This window comes from Thamnophis sirtalis, unplaced genomic scaffold, assembly GCF_051295495.1.
Source record: "Thamnophis sirtalis isolate CommonGarterSnake01/CBP01778 unplaced genomic scaffold, rThaSir2_p1.2 scaffold_4, whole genome shotgun sequence".
NCBI classification, from domain to species: Eukaryota; Metazoa; Chordata; class Lepidosauria; order Squamata; family Natricidae; genus Thamnophis; species Thamnophis sirtalis.
In genome coordinates this window covers 137,563,710-137,582,675 of record NW_028261384.1, presented here as the reverse complement: position 1 = coordinate 137,582,675, position 18,966 = coordinate 137,563,710, and the positions used below count along the sequence as shown (strand labels likewise).

Below are 18,966 nucleotides of genomic sequence, written 5' to 3'. Positions count from 1 at the left end.
TGACATTTGGGGGCAATATGATTGGACTGTGCTCAGGGATGCCAAGGGGAGGGGAATGAATTATGCATTATATTATTAGCTTTCGCGCCTAATTAACCAGACTCAGCTTAGCTTTGCAACTGTTCATTTATAATTAGTAAAAGTACACTTGATTTCAGTTCAAATGGAGTCCAGTGGTTTTCTTTCCTGATTACTGAATGAAGTAATGCTGACACTGTTGGTTTAACAACCGGTTTGGCGATCACGTGCTTTGTGTATGTGCACAGTTTTAACAAAACATACCTTCCACGTTACTTCTGGGGAGTAACACAGCTGAGGTGCAGCAATCCACTCTGCCGCGCGAATCAGCCGAGAGGGTATAGGTAAGTAAAGCACAGTGGCGGGCAGGCAGGCCCCGCTGATCGGCGGAGCGAACTGGTTCGCTTCCCAGCTGATCGTTGGAGCTATGATGAACTGGTCCGAACCGTCTGAATCCTACCCCTGCCCCTCATGTTCCCACCGTTCCAACAGGCCTTGCTGTTGGCTGAAGATCCTCCCAAAATGGCTTCAGTTCAAAATGGCCTCAGGGCTGACAGGACTACATTTTAGCTTCTTCCCCATTGTGGTCACAAAACCGTTGAGCAGGGTATGGAAAGAAATGTTTCTTCAGAACTCCAGGCGAGAACTGAAACCAACAAAGGTTGAAATCACATTGCGCTCAAGATAAATTGCACACTCTTTAATTTCACTGTAAAAATAGGACAAGCTGAATACATTGACATATAGTAGAAATACACCGAAGGGAGGAGTAGAGGGATAGAAGAAAGAGGGGTAGAGAGGGTGGGAGAGAGGATTGGAGGGAGGGTGAGAAGGAAGGGAGGGAGTGTACCGGGAGAGAGGAGTGGTAGAGGGGGAGGGGAAGTAGGGTAGAGGGGGGATGATGGAGGGAAGATGGAAAGTTGGAGGGGGGCGAAAGAAAGAGGTGTATGGAGGGTCGAAGAGGTATATTGGGTTTCTATTTTGGGGGGTATTATTGACAAGAGGAATGGCTGTGTTTATTGTTTAATGTTATATGGCCCCGGTTATGCACAGTATATATGTGACTGTATGAAAATGAAAAATGGAAAATAAAAAACACATTTATAATAAGATAAATTGCACACGGTAGCTTAAAAAAATGCCCGATATACATGCACATTAGGTGCGTGATTCAGAACTTGGATAACACAGTTAGACTTATGGGTCCTTGATCCTGTCTGAGCTGGGTGGTCTTCCAGCAGGAGTTTATATATCACCAAATCCAGAGATCACCAAGGAGCCCACAATTAAACCCTGAGCTAGAAGTATTGTCTTCTATCAGTACAGTCAGAATTGGAAAGCTGTTGAGTTCAATCTCTGCTTAGAGCAAGAATCTATTTTCAACCATCTCAGATTGTCTGGCGTTTTTTTTCTGAAGATCGTATACAATCCATGGTTGCCTAAACAAAATGAAATCATGTGAAATATTAAGAACTGCTTTATAAAACCTTAGTAAGATTTGAATATATCATTGCCTCCATTGGAGAGAACCTGACTGGTACTTCCTTATAACATAGCAATAGCAATAGCAGTTAGACTTATATACCGCTTCAGCCCTCTCTAAGCGGTTTACAGAGTCAGCATATTGCCCCCAACAATCCAGGTCCTCATTTCACCCACCTCGGAAGGATGGAAGGCTGAGTCAACCTCTGAGCCGGTGAGATTTGAACTGCCGAACTGCAGATAGCAGTCAGCTGAAGTGGCCTGCAGTACTGCACCCTAACCACTGCGCCACTTCGGCTCGACATTATAGTTTAATTCCCCCCCTCCAATGTTAAGTAACACGCTCCTACATAATGCCTCTGGAAATATTTGTATGCCATATTTCTGACCAACCAAAGGAAGGCATGCCAGCCTAATTGTAAGTCGTGCCCTTGTAGTAATAATAGTCTTCTGATATCCACATTTATCCACTCTGTTAGCCAGGTGAGAGCTGCGGCTGATAGTATAATTCCCATTCTGGGAGCACAAAACCACCATTATTCCTAGAGCCCTGTAATCATTTCAGTTTTATCCTCAATTTTTTTCCCTTGCCAAATATACTTCAGAGTCATTTTATTTAGTTTTTTTCTTTTCTAATTTTACTGGTATGGTTTTCAATGAAAAAGTAGTTTTCGTAATACGTTCATTTTCATCCCTGCAATTCTCCCGATCATTGATAACTTATACATTCTTCCCCCTTTCCAGATCTATTTTTCCTCTTCTTTGTGGCCGTCTCTCAGATATTAGAACATTGCTATCATGTCCCTCTTAATCTTTATTTTCACTAGATTAGACATACCCAATTCCTGCAATGGTTCTGCGTATGTTTTAGCCTCCAGTCCCCTAATCATTTTTGTTGCTCTTCTCTGCACTCTTTCTAGAGTTTCCTCATCAGTTAGAACAATTAATCAGTGGAACAACTTGCCTCCAGAAGTTGTGAATGCTCCAACACTGGAAATTTTGAAGAAGATGTTGGATAACCGTTTGTCTGAAGGGGTGTAGGGTTTCCTGCCTAAGCAGGGGGTTGGACTAGAAGACCTCCAAGGTCCCTTCCAACTGTTCTGTTCTATTCTGTTCTATTCTGTTCTATTCTGTTCTATTCTGTTCTATTCTGTTCTATTCTGTTCTATTCTGTTCTATTCTGTTCTATTCTGTTCTATTCTGTTCTATTCTGTTCTATTCTATTTCTACTCTACTCTATTTTTATTTCTATTCTATTTCTATTCTATATCTATTCTATTCTACTCTACTCTAATTCTACTCTATTCTATTCTATTCCTTTCTATTCTATTCTACGTCTCAGCCATATCATGGGGGCTTCCATGAATTCAGTTGAGTGTGGTACCCAGAATTCCTCGCTGCTTCGAGCATCACTTTTTCCGTAGTGCATGGATGATCTTACCATGCAAATCGTCTCTTCCACCAACACAGGAAGTTTTGAAGAAGATGTTGGATAACCATTTGTCTGAAGTAGTGTAGGGTTTCCTGCCTAAGCAGGGAGTTGGACTAGATGACCTTCAAGGTCCCTTCCAACTCTGTAATTCTATTCTATTCTAGTTGCTTTTTGAAAAGATGTTGGATAACCGTTTGTCTGAAGTGGTATAGGGTTTCCTGCCTAAGCAGGGGGTTGGATTAGATGACCTTCAAGGTCCCTTCCAACTCTGTAATTCTATTCTATTCTAGTTGCTTTTTGAAAAGATGTTGGATAACCGTTTGTCTGAAGTGGTATAGGGTTTCCTGCCTAAGCAGGGGGTTGGACTAGATGACCTTCAAAGTCCAATTCCAATTCTGTGATTCTATTCTATTCAAGTTGCTTTTTGAAAAATAAAGGACTTTTTGGGACAATACGGTGGACCATGATTTTTGGGGCTGTTCCCACCATGTACAATGTAAAAATGGATATGGCAGTTATAAGCTAATAATAGTGTCCTTGGGCTTGAAACCATCTTGACAAAGGCCCGGTATGCTTTCATTTCCTTTCTGTGATTTCAGGAGTGGTATCAGAAACATTCAGAAAAGGGTGCACACATTCCAAAAATAGTGAATGCCTTTGCTTGCAGGGACAGGTTTCGACCAACAGTATGTGTGCGGGGTTTCCCCCTCCCTCTTTTAGAATCCTTTCAGAGACGGGGGAAGATAGGCCCTTCGCTAGGAATTGTGGGGCTTCTTTTAATGATCTGGGCCTCTTATCTATCTATCTATCTATCTATCTATCTATCTATCTATCTATCTATCATCTATCTATCTATCTATCTATCTATCTATCTATCTATCTATCTATCATTTATTTATTTATTTAGTCAAACATGTACGAGACAACAGGTATAAGCATAAACCTGGTTTCAGGTCTGCAGCAGAGGTGGGTTCCTACCAGTTCGCACCTATTCGGTAGAACCGGTTCGTCAAATCTACCGAACCGGTTAGAAGAGGTTCCACCAGTGGACCCGGAAAGCAGGCCACACCTACAGAAGAAGTTCCAAAATTTTTTGAAACCCACCACTGCCAGAGAGAGAGAGAGAGAGAGAGAGAGAGAGAGAGAGAGAGAGAGAGAGAGAGAGAGAGAGAGAGAGAGAGAGAGAGAGAGAGAGAGAGAGAGAGAGAGAGAGAGAGAGAGAGAGAGAGAGAGAGAGAGAGAGGAGAGACAGAGACAGACAGAGACAGAGACAGAGACAGAGACAGAGAGACAGAGACAGAGACAGAGAGACAGAGACAGACAGACAGACAGAGACAGACAGACACAGAGAGAGAGACAGAGACAGACAGACAGACAGACAGACTGACTGACACAGAGAGAGAGAGAGAAAGAGAAAGAAAGGAAAAAATAAAGAAAAAAGAAAAAAAAGAGTGAGAGAGAGATGAAAGAAAAAAGAAAAAAGGACAGAGACAAAAGGAAGGAAAGAGAGAGAGAGAGAGAGAGAGAGAGAGAGAGAGAGAGAGAGAGAGAGAGAGAGAGAGAACACATGGCCAGCATGGCCACTCCCACCAGGTCACATGGCCGGCAAGCCACTCCCACAAAGGAGGCAACACCCACAGAGTAGGTTCCAAAATTTTTTGAAACCCACCACTGGTCTGCAGCCATCTTTTCTTTTGAATCTTTGGCCCCTGCCACATTTTCTATGATTCTACTATGCCTTTTCTACAGTGGGGAAATGGGAGAGGGGATTGTATGGAGTTAGATGCTGTGTGTCAGGGCTGCTTCACTTAATAACCAAGAAAGAAACCACTCAATTCCATTTTGCAGAATTAAGAGTACTTTTACTGGTGATAAGTAAATAGAAGCTAAGCAAAGCTGGATCTGAGCAAAAGCGTGTGAAAGCATTAGATATCAATACATGACCCATACCCCTCCCCTTGGTAACCCCAGTCCATAGTCCAATCCAATATCTCCACAGCCGTCAGGTGGGAGACATCTTCAAAAATCATCATGAGGTTGGTATGCCAGGCAGTTGGCCTTGGCGGGAAACTCCCCTCCTTGCCACATGTGCAGTAGATGGTGAGAACAACTCCCAATTAACAGTCCTCCTGTACAGATTATTTCCCACACCCAAATACCATGCTCTCCATCCCCCGTTTCAATGCCAGCCGAAAAGCAAGCAGCAAAACAGAGGCTGACACTATGTAGCCATAACAAAATTCTTTCTAGAAAGCCAAGGTCATCCTTTGTCTCTGCACCTCTGCACCTGACTGGAACTGGATGGGTGGAAGCTGCCAACATGGCAGTGGGAGATTGGACCATGGGATGGATTTGTGGGTGTGAGGGTAAGATCTTGAACTTTCAACTGGGTGGGGAAACCCGGGAAGCTTTCAGATTTGGGTTTTCCCAGATGTGCCGACATGGCTCTCTTCATAAATTGGAACTTTGAGGAATGCTTTGCCTTGGACTCTGATTTAATTTTGGATGCTATTTGGAACTCTGACACATGGGCATGAACACAGGAAATGGGTATGAATAAATGGGGACAGTAGGATAGGGACGGTAGGCATCCTGGTGTGCTTATGCATGCCCCACTCCTTTACGGACCTCTTAGGAATAGGGTGAGGTCCACGGTGGACAGTTTAAGGTTGAAGCTCTGAGGGTTTGAGGATGTAACAACAGGTAGAGCATTCCAAGCATTGACCACTCTGTGGCTGAAGTCATATTTTCTGCAATCGAATTTGGAGCGGTTTACCTTGAGTCTGTATCTGTTGTTTCCATCTCTTGACCATCTGGAAGCCACTTGACCTTTACAGAAAGGACATTTCTTCATGCAATCTTCTTATCTTCTAACTATATATAAAAAGAACATTATTTTTGGTATCTACTGCTTGCTCTGCCCCAGGATAGCTTCATATTCCTTGGTAATTACAATTTAATAGACTAACAGAGTCTGGTTGAAAGTAGATTCTTGCCCTAAGCAGAGATTCCACTCAACAGCTTTCCAGTCATGATAGAAGACAATATTTCTAGCTCAGGGTTTAATTGTGGGCTCCTTGGTGCTCTCTGAGCTTGGTGATATGAAACTCCTGCAGGAAGATAACCCAGCTCAGAAGGTATCATGTAATTCTAACTGTTTTATCGAAGTCTTGAATCGGGCACCTAGTATGTTTTAGTCTGCAGGCCTTTAATCATCTTAGTTGTTCTTCTCTGCACTTTTTGCAAAGTTTCAACATCTTTTTTTTTATAATGTGGTGACTAAAATTGGATTCTCAGGTTTTATAAAGCACTACTCATACGTGATTTTGATTCTATACCTCTGTTTATGCAAGCAAAGATTGTATGAGCTTTTTTGGCTGTTACCGCACACGGCTGGCTCATATTTAAGTGATTGTGCATTAGGACTCCAAGATCCCTCTCACAATTACTGCTGTTGAGGCAGGTCAGACTGAGAAAGGCATTAAGAGTAATAATAGCAATAGCAATAGCAGTTAGACTTATATACCGCTTCATAGGGCTTTCAGCCCTCTCTAAGCGGTTTACAGAGTCAGCATATCGCCCCCACAATCTGGGTCCTCATTTTACCCACCTCGGAAGGATGGAAGGCTGAGTCAACCCTGAGCCAGTGGGATTTGAACCGCTGAACTGCAGATAGCAGTCAGCTGAAGTGGCCTGCACTCTACCCACTGCGCCACCTTGGCTCTTAATAATGCAGAGAAATGTTACTTTCCTGAAACTAAATCATGTTGCTTTGATTTCTTAACACTGTTAAGAAATCTATAACCTATGTTGTTAGTTGCGAGCTAATTGATGAGCTGGTTAGTTACCAGCTCATTAATGAGATAGGTAGGTAGGTAGTTTTATTTATATGCCACCCTTTTCCCTGGGGGGACTCAGGGGTCATCTCTGACCCATTGAAACCCCATGGACAACGTTCCTCCAGGCCTTCCTGTCCTCTATCATCCACTGGAGTCCATCGAAGCTCACGCCAACTGCTTCGGTGACTCCATCCAGCCACCTCGTTCTCAGCTGTCCCCTTTTTCTTTTGCCCTCAATCTTTCCCAGCATGAGGCTCTTCTCCAGTGAGTCCTTCCTTCTCATTAGGTGGCCAAAGCATTTGAGTTTCATCTTCAGGATCTGGCCTTCGAAAGAGCAGTCAGCTCTTTAGTCAACTGCTATAACCTGTAGATATAATCTATAACCCCCTTTTTCCTCTGGGAATCTAATTTCCTGTGCCATCTGATTTTTGATCCCCTTGTGTCAAGGGGTGGCTTCCCCACCGAGATAAGATAATTTGATAGAACGGAATCCAGGGGATCATTTTGATTACAGGTCTGAAAAGCATTTTCTCTTGAAATGAGTAAAAGGAAAGTAATTTCCGCTAAAAACAGAGGAGAGAAAGGAGTCCCCCCCCTCAAACTAGGGGGTGCTAATATATGTATATGCTACACCATTGCTACTCCCTAGCCCCCACCAGCTCATTGATGAGGTCAATTCAGATTTTGGTTTCTTAAAAGTGGACAACAGAGGTGGTATTCAGCCAGTTTGCCCAAACCAGTAGCAGAAATCATGGGTCAGCCTGCCTAAGTGCTCTGACTCTCTGCCGTCCTATTATTTATTTATTTATTTATTTATTTATTTATTTATTTATTTATTTATTGATTATCAAAATTTATATGCCGCCCAATCCCGAAGGACTCCGGGCGGCTTACAAAAAAGAGAGAAAAAAGAGAGAGAGAGAAAAAAAAAGACTGTTTAAAATCACAACATCACATACATTCATTCTAATCTGGCTGTTCCGGCAGGCCTGGGGCTGTTGATCTTATTGTTAAGGTCCAGCCCCGATCAGAAATGTACGCGTGTTGGGAATTTTTAAATTATTCTTTTATTTTGCTTCTCTCTTTTTTTCTTTTTTTGTAAGCCGCCCGGAGTCCTCCGGATTGGGCGGCCTAGAAATTTAACAAACAAACAAACAAACAAATAAATAATCGGGGCTGGACCACAACAGTGAGGTCAACAGCCCCAGGCCTGCCGGAATAGCCAGGTTTTTACAGCTTTCCTGAAGGCCATGAGAGTGGGTATGGTCCGGATCTCTGGGGGTAGCTGACTCCAAAGAGTCGGAGCAGCCACAGAGAAGGCTCTCCTCCGGGGGCCCGCCAGCCAACACTGTCTGGCTGACAGCATCGCATCTGAAGGAGGCCCAATCTGTGGGATCTTACTGGCCACTGGGAGGTATGTGGCAGTAGGCGGTCTCGAAGGCATCTTTTTGAGCCTGGGTGCATGCACGGAAAGTGCATGCATGAGCAAAGTGCATGCACAGATGGCTGGGCACATGTGTGGAAGGGGCATGCGTGCGTGAAGCGAGTGGGCATGCGCAGGGCAAACCGGTGGTAACAAAATGTGAAACCCACTGCTGGTGGACATAACTCCATCTGAGAAGGTTCCAAGCTTCCTCACACGAAGTCAGAACTTTGATCTTTTCTTCTTCACTTGCTGAACTTGACAAGGTTCATGACCCGTCAAAAGCGCGTTCCACAAAAGCGCGGTCGACGAAATCGCGTATGTGACGTCATCACAACGCGACGAAAAAGATCGAAAAATTGAAATAAAAATTAAATTACAGCAAGCCGATTCACATAAAGGTAAGGGTTAGGTTAAGGGTTAGGGTTAGGTTAAGGGTTAGCGTTAGGTTTTTCGTTACGTTAAGGGTTAGGTTTAGGGTTAGGTTTAGGGTTAGGTTAAGGGTTAGGTTTAGGGTTAGGTTTAGGGTTAGGTTTGGGGGGGTTAGGGGAAGGTTTTAGCTTTATTTTTACATTTTTCGATCTTTTTCGATCTTTTTCGTCGCGCTGTGATGATGTCACATACGCGCTTTCGTCGACCGCGATTTTGTCGTCCGCAGTTTTGTGGTAGAACTGACAAGGTTGACCTAAGGAAGTTTCCATTTGTACTTAAGGAATGCCTCAGAGTACCTATAAAATTCCCTATTTAGTACTTTTGTCAGGGAACAAAAAGTGAATGTGAATGATTCAGAAGTAACACCTTTCATCCCATTTGATTTACAGCAGGGGTAGGTTTCTCCCGGTTCGCCCCGGTTCACACGAACCGGATTGTCGGTGAACCCAGAAGTAATTAACTTCCGGGAACGCCGGTACCGGTCCTGGCCCCTATTGCTGCAAAGCGCCCTTTTGCCGGTGCGTCGCAGCTCACTCGCTCATTCCCCTGCCCATCCGCAGCTTGCTTGCTCACTCCCCCGCCCGTCCGCACTAAGCTCAGCCTGCCGCTCACTGATGGGCTGGAGTCCAGCCAATCAGTGAGCGGGCTGGAGGCGAAGCGAAGCTTTTTTTGCGCTTGACCTCCATTTGAAAATTCCCTTCGGCCTTCGCTTGCCGCTTCCCCCTCAGGTAAGCAACAAAGCCCTGGCGGCGGGACTCAGGAGGCTTTGGATGGGTGGCGGCAGCCCAGCTTTCACAAGGGAAGGTCTCCAGGTCTTCCCTCGCGAAAGCCGCGGGCTTGCGTGCACTACGTGGCTGAAGCCAGGTGGGGGGTGGCGGTAGCTGAGGTAGCGACAGTAGCTGCGGTAGCGGCTGAAGGTGGGGGGGGCGGCGGCTTAGCTTTTGCAAGGGAAGTCCTCCAGGCCTTCCCTCGCGAAAGCCGTGGGCTCGCGTGCACTACGTGGCCGAAGCCTGGTGGGGGGGGCGGTCACATGGGTGGCAAGCCACTCCCACAAAGGAGGCCATGCCCACAGAGTAGGTTTGAACAATTTTGAAACCCACCCCTGATTTACAGGTACAGATTAATAGAGATGGAAGGGATCTTGTTGGTCATCTAGTCCAGGCAGGAGACCCTACACCATTTCCAAAAGATGGCAGTCCCATCTCTCTTCTTGAAAGCCTCCAGTGATGAAGCTTCCATAACTTCCAAAGGCAACTTGTGTTCCATCGGCTGATTGTTCCCACTGTCAGAAAATTTCTCCTTATTTCTAGGTTGAATCTCTCTCCTTGTTTAGTTTCCATCCATTGTTCCTTGTCTGGCCTTCAGGTGCCTTGGAAAGTAGCTTGACCCCTTCCTCTCTGTGGCAACCCTTCAAATATTGGAAGACTGCTATCATGTCTCCCCTGGTCCTTCTCTTCATTAGACAACTCACAATTTCTGGAGGCAAACCATTCTACTGATGGATTATTCTCACGGTTAGGAAATTTCTCCTTAGTTCTAGGTTGATTCTCTCCTTGGTTAGTTTCCACCCATTGCTTCTTGTCCTGCCTTCAGGTACTTTGGAAAATAGTTTGAACCCCCTCTTTGTGGCAGCCCCTGAGATATTGGAAGACTGCTATCATGTCTCCCCTGGTCCTTCTTTTCATTAAACTAGACATACCCAGTTCCTGCAACCATTCTTCATATGTTTTAGTCTCCAGTTCCCTAATCATCTTTGTTGCTCTTCTCTGCACTCTTTCTTTTATTTGCTCTTCTGATCTCCAAGCAAGGAGCTAAAACAAATAAAGAGCCATTTATTATCTTTTGCAAAAGGGACCTCCATGCTCATATAGCAGAGCAAAGGAGGACATCTTCCAGTTTGTATACACTTTCAGAAGCCAGCCTTGTTACTCCCCACTCATCCTATTGGCTAAATTCTGGTTATGTAAGAGTCCTCTTCCCGTTACATCCATCTCATCTGTTATCTGAACACTGCTATCATGTCTCCCCTAGTCCTTCTTTTCATCAGACTAGACATACCCAGTTCCTGCAACCGTTCTTCCTATGTTTTAGCCTCCAGTCCCCTAATCCTCTTTGTTGCTCTTCTCTGCACTCTTTGTGGAGAATCAACACATTTTTATACCATGGTGATCAAAACTGGATGCAATATTCTTTTTTTAAAAAAGTTTTTTTATTTTTTTATTTTTCTACAAACACATTGTTGTGTAAACAGTATGGGACCAGAGTTACATTTTAGTACAAATAAAGCAATACTCTTCATATTTAACACAATTAACAATCTTATAAACTTTCAGTAGTAATACACATATTTTGTTGAATTACAATCTTTCTTCAATTATTCCATATTTAGCAATAGCAATAGCAGTTAGACTTATATACTGCTTCATAGGGCTTTCAGCCCTCTCTAAGCGGTTTACAGAGTCAGCATATTGTCCCCAACCGGGTCCTCATTTCACCCACCTCGGAAGGATGTAAGGCTGAGTCAACCTTGAGCCGGTGAGATTAGAACTGCCGAACTGCAGATAGCAGTCAGCTGAAGTGGCCTGCAGTACTGCACCCTAACCACTGCGCCACTTCGGCTCTTCCCTCAGGATGGGCTCCAGCACGAATTCAAAAGTTCAGAAGACTAAACCTCTGGTCCCGATGATTGGATCTTGCATTTACTTTTCTCCCTTCATCTCACCACCAGAAACCAGGGGTGAAATGCTACCAGTTTGGGCCAGTTCGCCTGAACCGGTAGTAAAAAATACTAAAAAAAGTAAAAAAAAAAGTTCAGACAATCGTACACCGCACAGCTAAAAACGGGTGGTGGTGGAGGTCCGTTTTTGCTCCCAGCAGGCTTCACTGAGGCCTGCTAGGCCAAAAATGAAGGATGGGTGGTGCTTCATGGTATTGGACCTGGGTACTTGAGAGACCGCCTGCTGCCAATTACCTCCCAAAGACTCATTAGATCGCACAGGGTCAGCCTCCTCCGGGTTCCATCCACCAGCCAATGCCATCTGGCTACGACCCGGGGGAGAGCCTTCTCTGTTGCAGCTCCGGCCCTTTGGAACGAACTCCCCGTGGAGATTCGGACCCTCACCTCTCTCCCTGCTTTCCGAAAAGCTGTTAAAACCTGGCTGTGTCGGCAGGCCTGGGGTTGATGAGCTCCCTTCCCCTCTCGACAGGTGTGGTTGTTGGTTATTTTAAATGTCTGTTTTGTACTTGTATGTTTCCCCTTCCCGTTTAAGTTGTTCGCCGCCCTGAGTCCCTTTTAGGGAATAGGGCGGCATATAAATAAAATAAAACTTAAACTTAAACTGAGAAAGAAAGAAGGAAAAAAAAGAGAGAAATAAAGAAGGGAGAAAGAAAGCGAAAGAAAGAAAGGGAAAAAGGAGAGGAAGGAAGGACTACAAACCTGGCATTGGATGCAGCTTCAGAGGAGAATCCAGGGCTGGAAGGGACATGGAGGTCATCTAGTCCAACCCTGCTCCAGCAGGACATTGTTAAAGTGAGTTTCTGTCTTTTAATCCCCCCCCCCCCCAGTTACATGACTACATAGTCATATGACCAGTGATGGGATTCAGCCAGTTCGCATCTATTCGGGAGAACCGGTTCGTAACTTTCTAAGCAGTTCGGAGAACCGGTTGTTGGAAGAAATCTTATTTTATTTTTTTCCCACTTTACAGGGCTAATCCTGTAAGGAAGGCAGGAAGGAAACATTCTGGTGTTGTTTCTAGCCTCATCTTTATTGCCCTGCTTACGGAAACTGCCTCTCCGGTTAACCCTTATTATATTGTAACAGCTAAAGCGAAGTGCCCATTGACGTGAGTTGGCCACAGCCACATTGTCACATGACCACCCAGCCGGTCATTATGGCAGAGAACCGGTTGTTAAATTATTTGAATCCCACCACTGCATATAACCCTACCAAGCCACGCCCACAGAACCGGCAGTAAAAAAAAAATAGATTTCACCACTGCCATATAGAAGACTTATTTTGTTTCTTTTTATTATTTTCTAGCAAATATAACAAAGGTGAAAATAACATAGACTACAAAGAACAGCATCAGTGCTTCCATTCTGGAAAACAAACAGTGTGGGATTGGGGAAAGGGAGACAGGAGGAGGAAGAATCATCATAAAGTAATTAGGGAAAAGACTATATACACCTAAGTTGCTATCACTAAAATATAGACAAGTGAACATTGTTTCTCCTGGTGGTTGAGGACCAGAGGTGGTATTTAGCCAGTTCTGACCAGTTCTGGAGAACTGATAGTGGAAATTTTGAGTAGTTTGGAGAACCGGCAAATACCACCTCTGGCTGGCCCTGCCCCCATCTATTCACTGCCTCCCGAGTCTCAGCTGATCGGCGTCCCAGCTGATTGGCTGGGTCTTCTTCTGTTGCCATGCATAGGAGAACAGAGCTGGAAAGCAGGTTAGTGCGGTGGGGAGGGAATGGGGATTTTGCAGCATCCTTTCCCCAGGAGTGGGGAGGGAATGGGGATTTTACAGTATCTTTTCCCCAGGAGTGGGAAGGGAATGGGGATTTTACAGTATCCTTTCCCCAGGAGTGGGAAGGGAATGGGGATTTTACAGTATCCTTTCCCCAGGAGTGGGGAGGGAATGGGGATTTTACAGTATCCTTTCCCTAGGAGTGGGAAGGGAATGGGGATTTTACAGTATCCTTTCCCCAGGTGTGGGGAGGGAATGGGGATTTTACAGTATCCTTTCCCCAGGAGTGGGAAGGGAATGGGGATTTTACAGTATCCTTTTCCCAGGAGTGGGGAGGGAATGGGAATTTTACAGTATCCTTTCCCCAGGAGTGGGGAGGCAATGGGGATTTTACAGTATCCTTTCCCCAGGAGTGGGGAGGCAATGGGGATTTTACAGTATCCTTTCCCCAGGAGTGGGCAGGGAATGGAGGTTTTGCAATAACCTTTCCCCAGGAGTACGGTGGAAATGGAGATTTTTACAGTATCCTTGCCCTGAAGTGGGGTGGAAATGGAGCTTTTACAGCATCCTTGTCCTGGAGTTGGGTTGAAATGGAGATTTTACAGTATCCTTGCCCACCAAGCCACAGAACCAGAAGTAAAATTATTTGAATTGCACCACTGTAAATGAGAAGCATTGGAGAGCCAAAGGACATATCAAAGGAGAAAAACTAGCTTAAAAGAACTTGGGATAAAACAAAGACTTGAATCTCCACAGTGGAGCGAGTTAGAACAAAAAACACTTGAAGAAGCTTCTTATAAATTTAGAAGTGTCCATAGATCCTTTGCTTCCTGTAGGGGCTTTTATAATATTTTGCTCTCCAAATGTGACTGCTTTTTGGCGAATATGTCCACATTTTCCACTTGCAAGATGACTCTTTCAGCTGATATGAAACACAAATAAGCTTGGGCAATAGATTCAAGCAAGTTGGCCTCTCCTCCACCAGAACATCATCTCCAACTCCAAGAGAAGAGAAGTGGTTGATCAAGGAGAAGGGTAGGATTGAAAGACCTGGAACGGACCCTCCAGAAATTGGTCCTATTTCCTTTGCTGGATTATGTTCTTGTAGTGTGGACCAACTGGCTTCTTCTTCTTCAGCTTCTTCAGAGTAGATAAAATCCATTTGACCTGTTTAGAAGAGGTGGAAATAATACAACAATAAGATTAGTGAAATGAAGGCATGGAAAAAGAGTTGATTTTTGTGGTGGCCCGCCAGCAGCCAGCAGAGCTGGGAGCAGATTCAGACAGTGAGGAGGTTGGGGAGGAACATGGGCCAGTCCTGGAGTCTGGTGAAGGCTCTGTGTCGGAGGCAGAGAGGGGGCCAGAGCCATCTGACAGTTATCAGATGCCTTTGGAGTCAGACATCAGTGAGGCAGACGAACAGCTGGAGCCTGTTCCCAGTGTGCGCATGGGCAAAGTTGCCAGACGAAGGCAACAGCTAAAGAACAGGGGTCAACTTGGGAGTAAGGCCACAGGTGGACGATGACTGGCCTCTCCCAGAGGAAATAAAAGAGGAGCGGAAGGGGAGTGGAGTTTGCAGGAGACAATTGCTTCATTGGTTCGTAATTCTTTGAGATTCCTTGCCAAGTTTTGCAGATATTGGCCTGGCCGTTCTCCAAGCCAGATAAGGTCTGTGACCATAAATCCTCCCTTGAAAGACTTTGCTGGATGTGAAGGAGCAGAATTCACAGTCAATTAATAAAAGGGTTTTTTGTCAGGACCAGGAGTTTGCTTCATGCTCTTGGGAAGCTTCGGTCAGAACAATTTTCATGAAATTGGTGATTATTTATTCTTTTCCTTCCTATTACATCCCTAACTTTATAACCATTCCTTGTCTTATATGACCTTTGCAGGTCTATAAAGCAAAGGAAAGCTGATGTAATATCATGAGTTCCATAGTTTGAGTTTCCCATAGTGATGGTTAAATTGTGGTGGTTAAATGAGACCTCTCTGTACAGGCACTGACAATCCATTAGCTGTATAGCAAAGCGCATCATCGGCCCCAGAATATCTCATAAGACCACAGCCACCTCTCCTCCACTAGCTTGGGATCATGATTGGTGAAGGATCATAAACATGAGATGGTATATCTGAGACAAGGCAACTGCTCCAGGCTTACTCAATCAAGGTTTCCCAAATCATGGTTTTGCTTTTATTAGTGCTAACCCGAGATCAAGGCATCCATCCATGAGGACATTTGCCCGGCCAAATGTTGAGATAATTAAAAGTTGCCTTCTCTCCAACTCTTCTCCTCTACATCTTCCGAGTATTCGGAAAGAACCGAGGTGGCGCAGCGGTTAAATGCAGCACTGCAGGCTACTTCAGCTGACTGCAGTTCGGCGGTTCAAATCTCACCGGCTCAAGGTTGACTCAGCCTTCCATCCTTCCGAGGTGGGTAAAATGAGGACCTGGATTGTTGTTGGGGGCGATATGCTGACTCTGTAAACCGCTTAGAGAGGGCAGAAAGCCCTATGAAGCGGTATATAAGTCTAACTGCTATTGCTATTGCTATTCCTCTTTCATCTAATGCATTTTTCGAGGTATAAGATGTACCTTTTTCCCTCAAAAAAATAGGCTGAAGATCTGGATGTGTCTTATACACTGAATACAGCATTTTTTTGCCTCCTGAAACCCCACCCCTTTTGCAAAAATGGCCATGCAGAGCCTGTAGAAGGCTTTCAGAGAGCTGCTGGGGGCTGGGGAAGGCAGAAAAGAGTAAAAAATGGACTGAATTTTGCTAAATTTTACCCCCAGCCCCCAGGAGTACTCTATAAGTCTCCTAAAGGCTATGCATGCCCCTTTTTTGGCAAAAAATGGGCCCGTTTTTGTGAAAAATGTGCCATTTTTTGCTTGTTTTGGACTCCCCCCGGAGCACTCTGCAAGCCCCCTAAAGGCTATTCATGCCTTTTTTGGAAAAAAAAACGGGCCCGTTTTCATGAAAAACAGGCCGTTTTGGGGAGGTTTGCAGAGCGCAAAAACTTTTTTTTTTAATTTGCCTCTTCAAAACCTTGATGCGTCTTATACTCTGGTGTGTCTTATACTCTGAAAAATATGGTACCTATTGGCTATTGGAATCATTAAAAACCATAAGGATCACTCCATCTATCTATATCAGAGGTGGTATTCAGCCGGTTTGGCCTGGTTCATCCGAACCGGTGCGGAAATTGCAGGTGGGCCAGCCCACTCGCCTGAGTTCTATGCCGTCCTATTTAGGCCACGTTTTTGAGGCAGGGCACATGTGCAGAAGGTGCGCATGCATTGCAAGCAAATCACATGTGTGGAAGGCCGGGTGCGTGCATGGAAGGGGCTCATGCACCCACAAAGCAGGCACGCGCACGGTGAACTGGTGGTAACAAAATGTGAAACCCAAAGCTGATCTACAACTTCTTCTTTTCTATCCCTTCTCTTCCCAAAATATTGATGTCAGCCTCTTTCTACCCTGTAGCCAGGGTGAAAACAAATGTGTTTCGCGACATCTTTTCTTTAACTTACTTTGAACAACGTTATGACGGCACCGTAGCACACGCTGAGCAGGAAGAAAATGTAGACCATCACGACCGTCATCCACAAATGCTTCATCTCTTCCTCCTTCTTTGTACTGTAGTTGTTCTCGAGGGACACGGTGGTCTCTGCGAAATGAGGAAGAGAGGTGAGTCTTGGGATTTTTCATCCACACACAATACCCAACATCCATTTCCCTATCAATTTGACTCTTTCATCATAAGCCTGGGTCCTTCACCTCCATAAATATGATAGAAAGATAGAATTCCATGGTGAATTTGTTGATCCATTAGAGACGGACGGATGTCCACTAAATATGGAGCATATAATGGGCTGTCAGACTCTTAAACACAACAACAATTGCTCCACGCACACATGGAAATGTATGACTAGTCAGTCCTTCCTTCCTTCCTTCCTTCCTTCCTTCCTTCCTTCCTTCCTTCCTTCCTTCCTTTCTTTCTTTCTTTCTTTCTTTCTTTCTTTCTTTCTTTCTTTCTTTCTTTCTTTCTTTCTCCCCTCCCTAATTGCTTGCATAGGGATTAGCCTTTATACTATTTATGTTGTTTCTATTTTTTTTGTCATGGATTGCACCAGCAAGGCTAAAACCAATTTCATTGTATACATGATGTACAATGACCCCAAAGGCTGTACTCTACTGTGCAATAGGTTCTTTTTAGTTTTTGGATTGTATTTTGAATTATTATGTTATGACTTCTTAGTCATTCAATTTATTTCCATTCTTCCTTGCATGCCAGGGTAGGAAGAATCCGTGGCACGACAAAACTGCGCTCAACTAAGCCGCACCCGATTAAACTGCGTCGCTGACATCATCAACAGGGTGACAACAGCGAGCGTGGAGAAAGAAAGGCGCTTTAAATAGCGCTTTGAAAGCAAGCCAATTCAACTTAAGGTAAGGGTTAGGTTTAGGGTTAGGTTTAGGGTTAGGTTAAGGGTTAAGATTAGGTTTAGGGTTAAGTTTAGGGTTAGGTTTAGGGTTAGGTTTAGGGTTAGGTTAAGGGTTAGGTTTAGGGTTAGGTTAAGGGTTAGGGTTAGGGTTAGGGTTAGGTTAAGGGTTAAGATTAGGTTTAGGGTTAAGTTTAGGGTTAGGTTTAGGGTTAGGGTTAGGTTTAGGGTTAGGTTAAGGGTTAGGTTTAGGGTTAGGTTTAGGATTAGGTTTAGGGGAGGTTAGGTTTAGGGGTTAATTTTAGGTTTAGCGTTTACAGCGTGCTTCTGTCTCTGCGCTGTTGTCGCGCTGTTGATGACGTCAGCTACGCGGTTTTGTCGAGCGTGGTTTAGTCGAACGCGGTTTTGTGGTGGAACCGGAAGAATCAAGGGTCTCCATCAATTTATGTAACTTGATATTGGGCGATGAAATCAGGCCTGGGAAAGTTGGCTAGGACTTACGACCTGTGGGTTAGCCACCATTCAAAGTTAGAATGGACCTTCTAAAAGGTACTTATAACCCAATTTAGAAGTTCTTGTAGCTGGTCCTGGTTCTGTTCATCACATGAACAGATTTTGGGGCGAATGGCAAACAGCCCGCATGTACGACCATTTGCAACGTTCCATGATTGTATGATCATGATTTTCAGCATTTTTTGGGGGGTGGGGAGGGGGGGAGTCAGAATCTAGAGTTTACTTCTGGTTTACAGCAAAAAAAGGCCCATTGGGGAAAATGGATTTGCTTAATGACTGCTGCTTTCACTTAATGAATATTGTAAAAAACAAATCATGAAAATTGGTTGGCTTAACGACCTCCATGATTTACAACCGTAACGCTATGCTCAATTGCACTTGTAACTCGAAGTCCTTGTTCAGGAAGTCCTTGACCTACGACCATAATTGAGACCAATATTATAAGCAAGAGAGATGTTAAGCAAGTTTTGCAACCATTTTACGACCTTTCCTGCCACAGTTGCTGAGTGAAACACCGAGGGTGTTAAGTTCGTAACACGGTTGTTAAGTGAATCTGGATTCCTCATGGACTTTGCTTGTCCAAAGGTCACCAAAGGGGATGACGTCATCCCAGGACACTGCGGCCGTCGTAAGTATGAACCAGTTGCCAAGCATCCAAATTTTGATCATGTGACCATGGGAATGCTGCAACAGTTGTGTGAAAAACAGTCATACATCACTTTTTTTCCCAGTGCTGTGATAACTGCGTATGTTACCAAATGGATGGTTGTAAGTTGAGGACTATCTGGACTAGAAGCCTCTTCACCAAAGTCAAAATCCTAAGGTCTAATTTTTTTAAAAAATGTTTGGCAGATGTATCGTAAAGTCTCCACCGTATGTTATTCTTCTTTTTTCTTCTGTGCTTCTCCTCAG

The 18,966-nt window shown here is 44.5% G+C and overlaps 1 protein-coding gene across 1 annotated transcript in view; it reads right to left on the bottom strand.

Moving 5' to 3' along the window:
• Positions 1 to 14,175: 14,175 nt before the first annotated feature.
• LOC106555890 (Ig mu chain C region membrane-bound form) overlaps positions 14,176 to 18,966 on the bottom strand; it is a gene marked incomplete at its 5' end in the record, with an annotated part of 38,518 nt that continues 33,727 nt past the window's right edge. The window contains 3 exons of the mRNA XM_087715018.1: positions 14,176 to 14,265; positions 16,630 to 16,766; positions 16,877 to 16,948. Of these exons, the coding sequence (XP_087571144.1) occupies positions 14,176 to 14,265; positions 16,630 to 16,766; positions 16,877 to 16,948 (299 nt within the window). The remainder of the gene's footprint in view (positions 14,266 to 16,629; positions 16,767 to 16,876; positions 16,949 to 18,966) is intronic.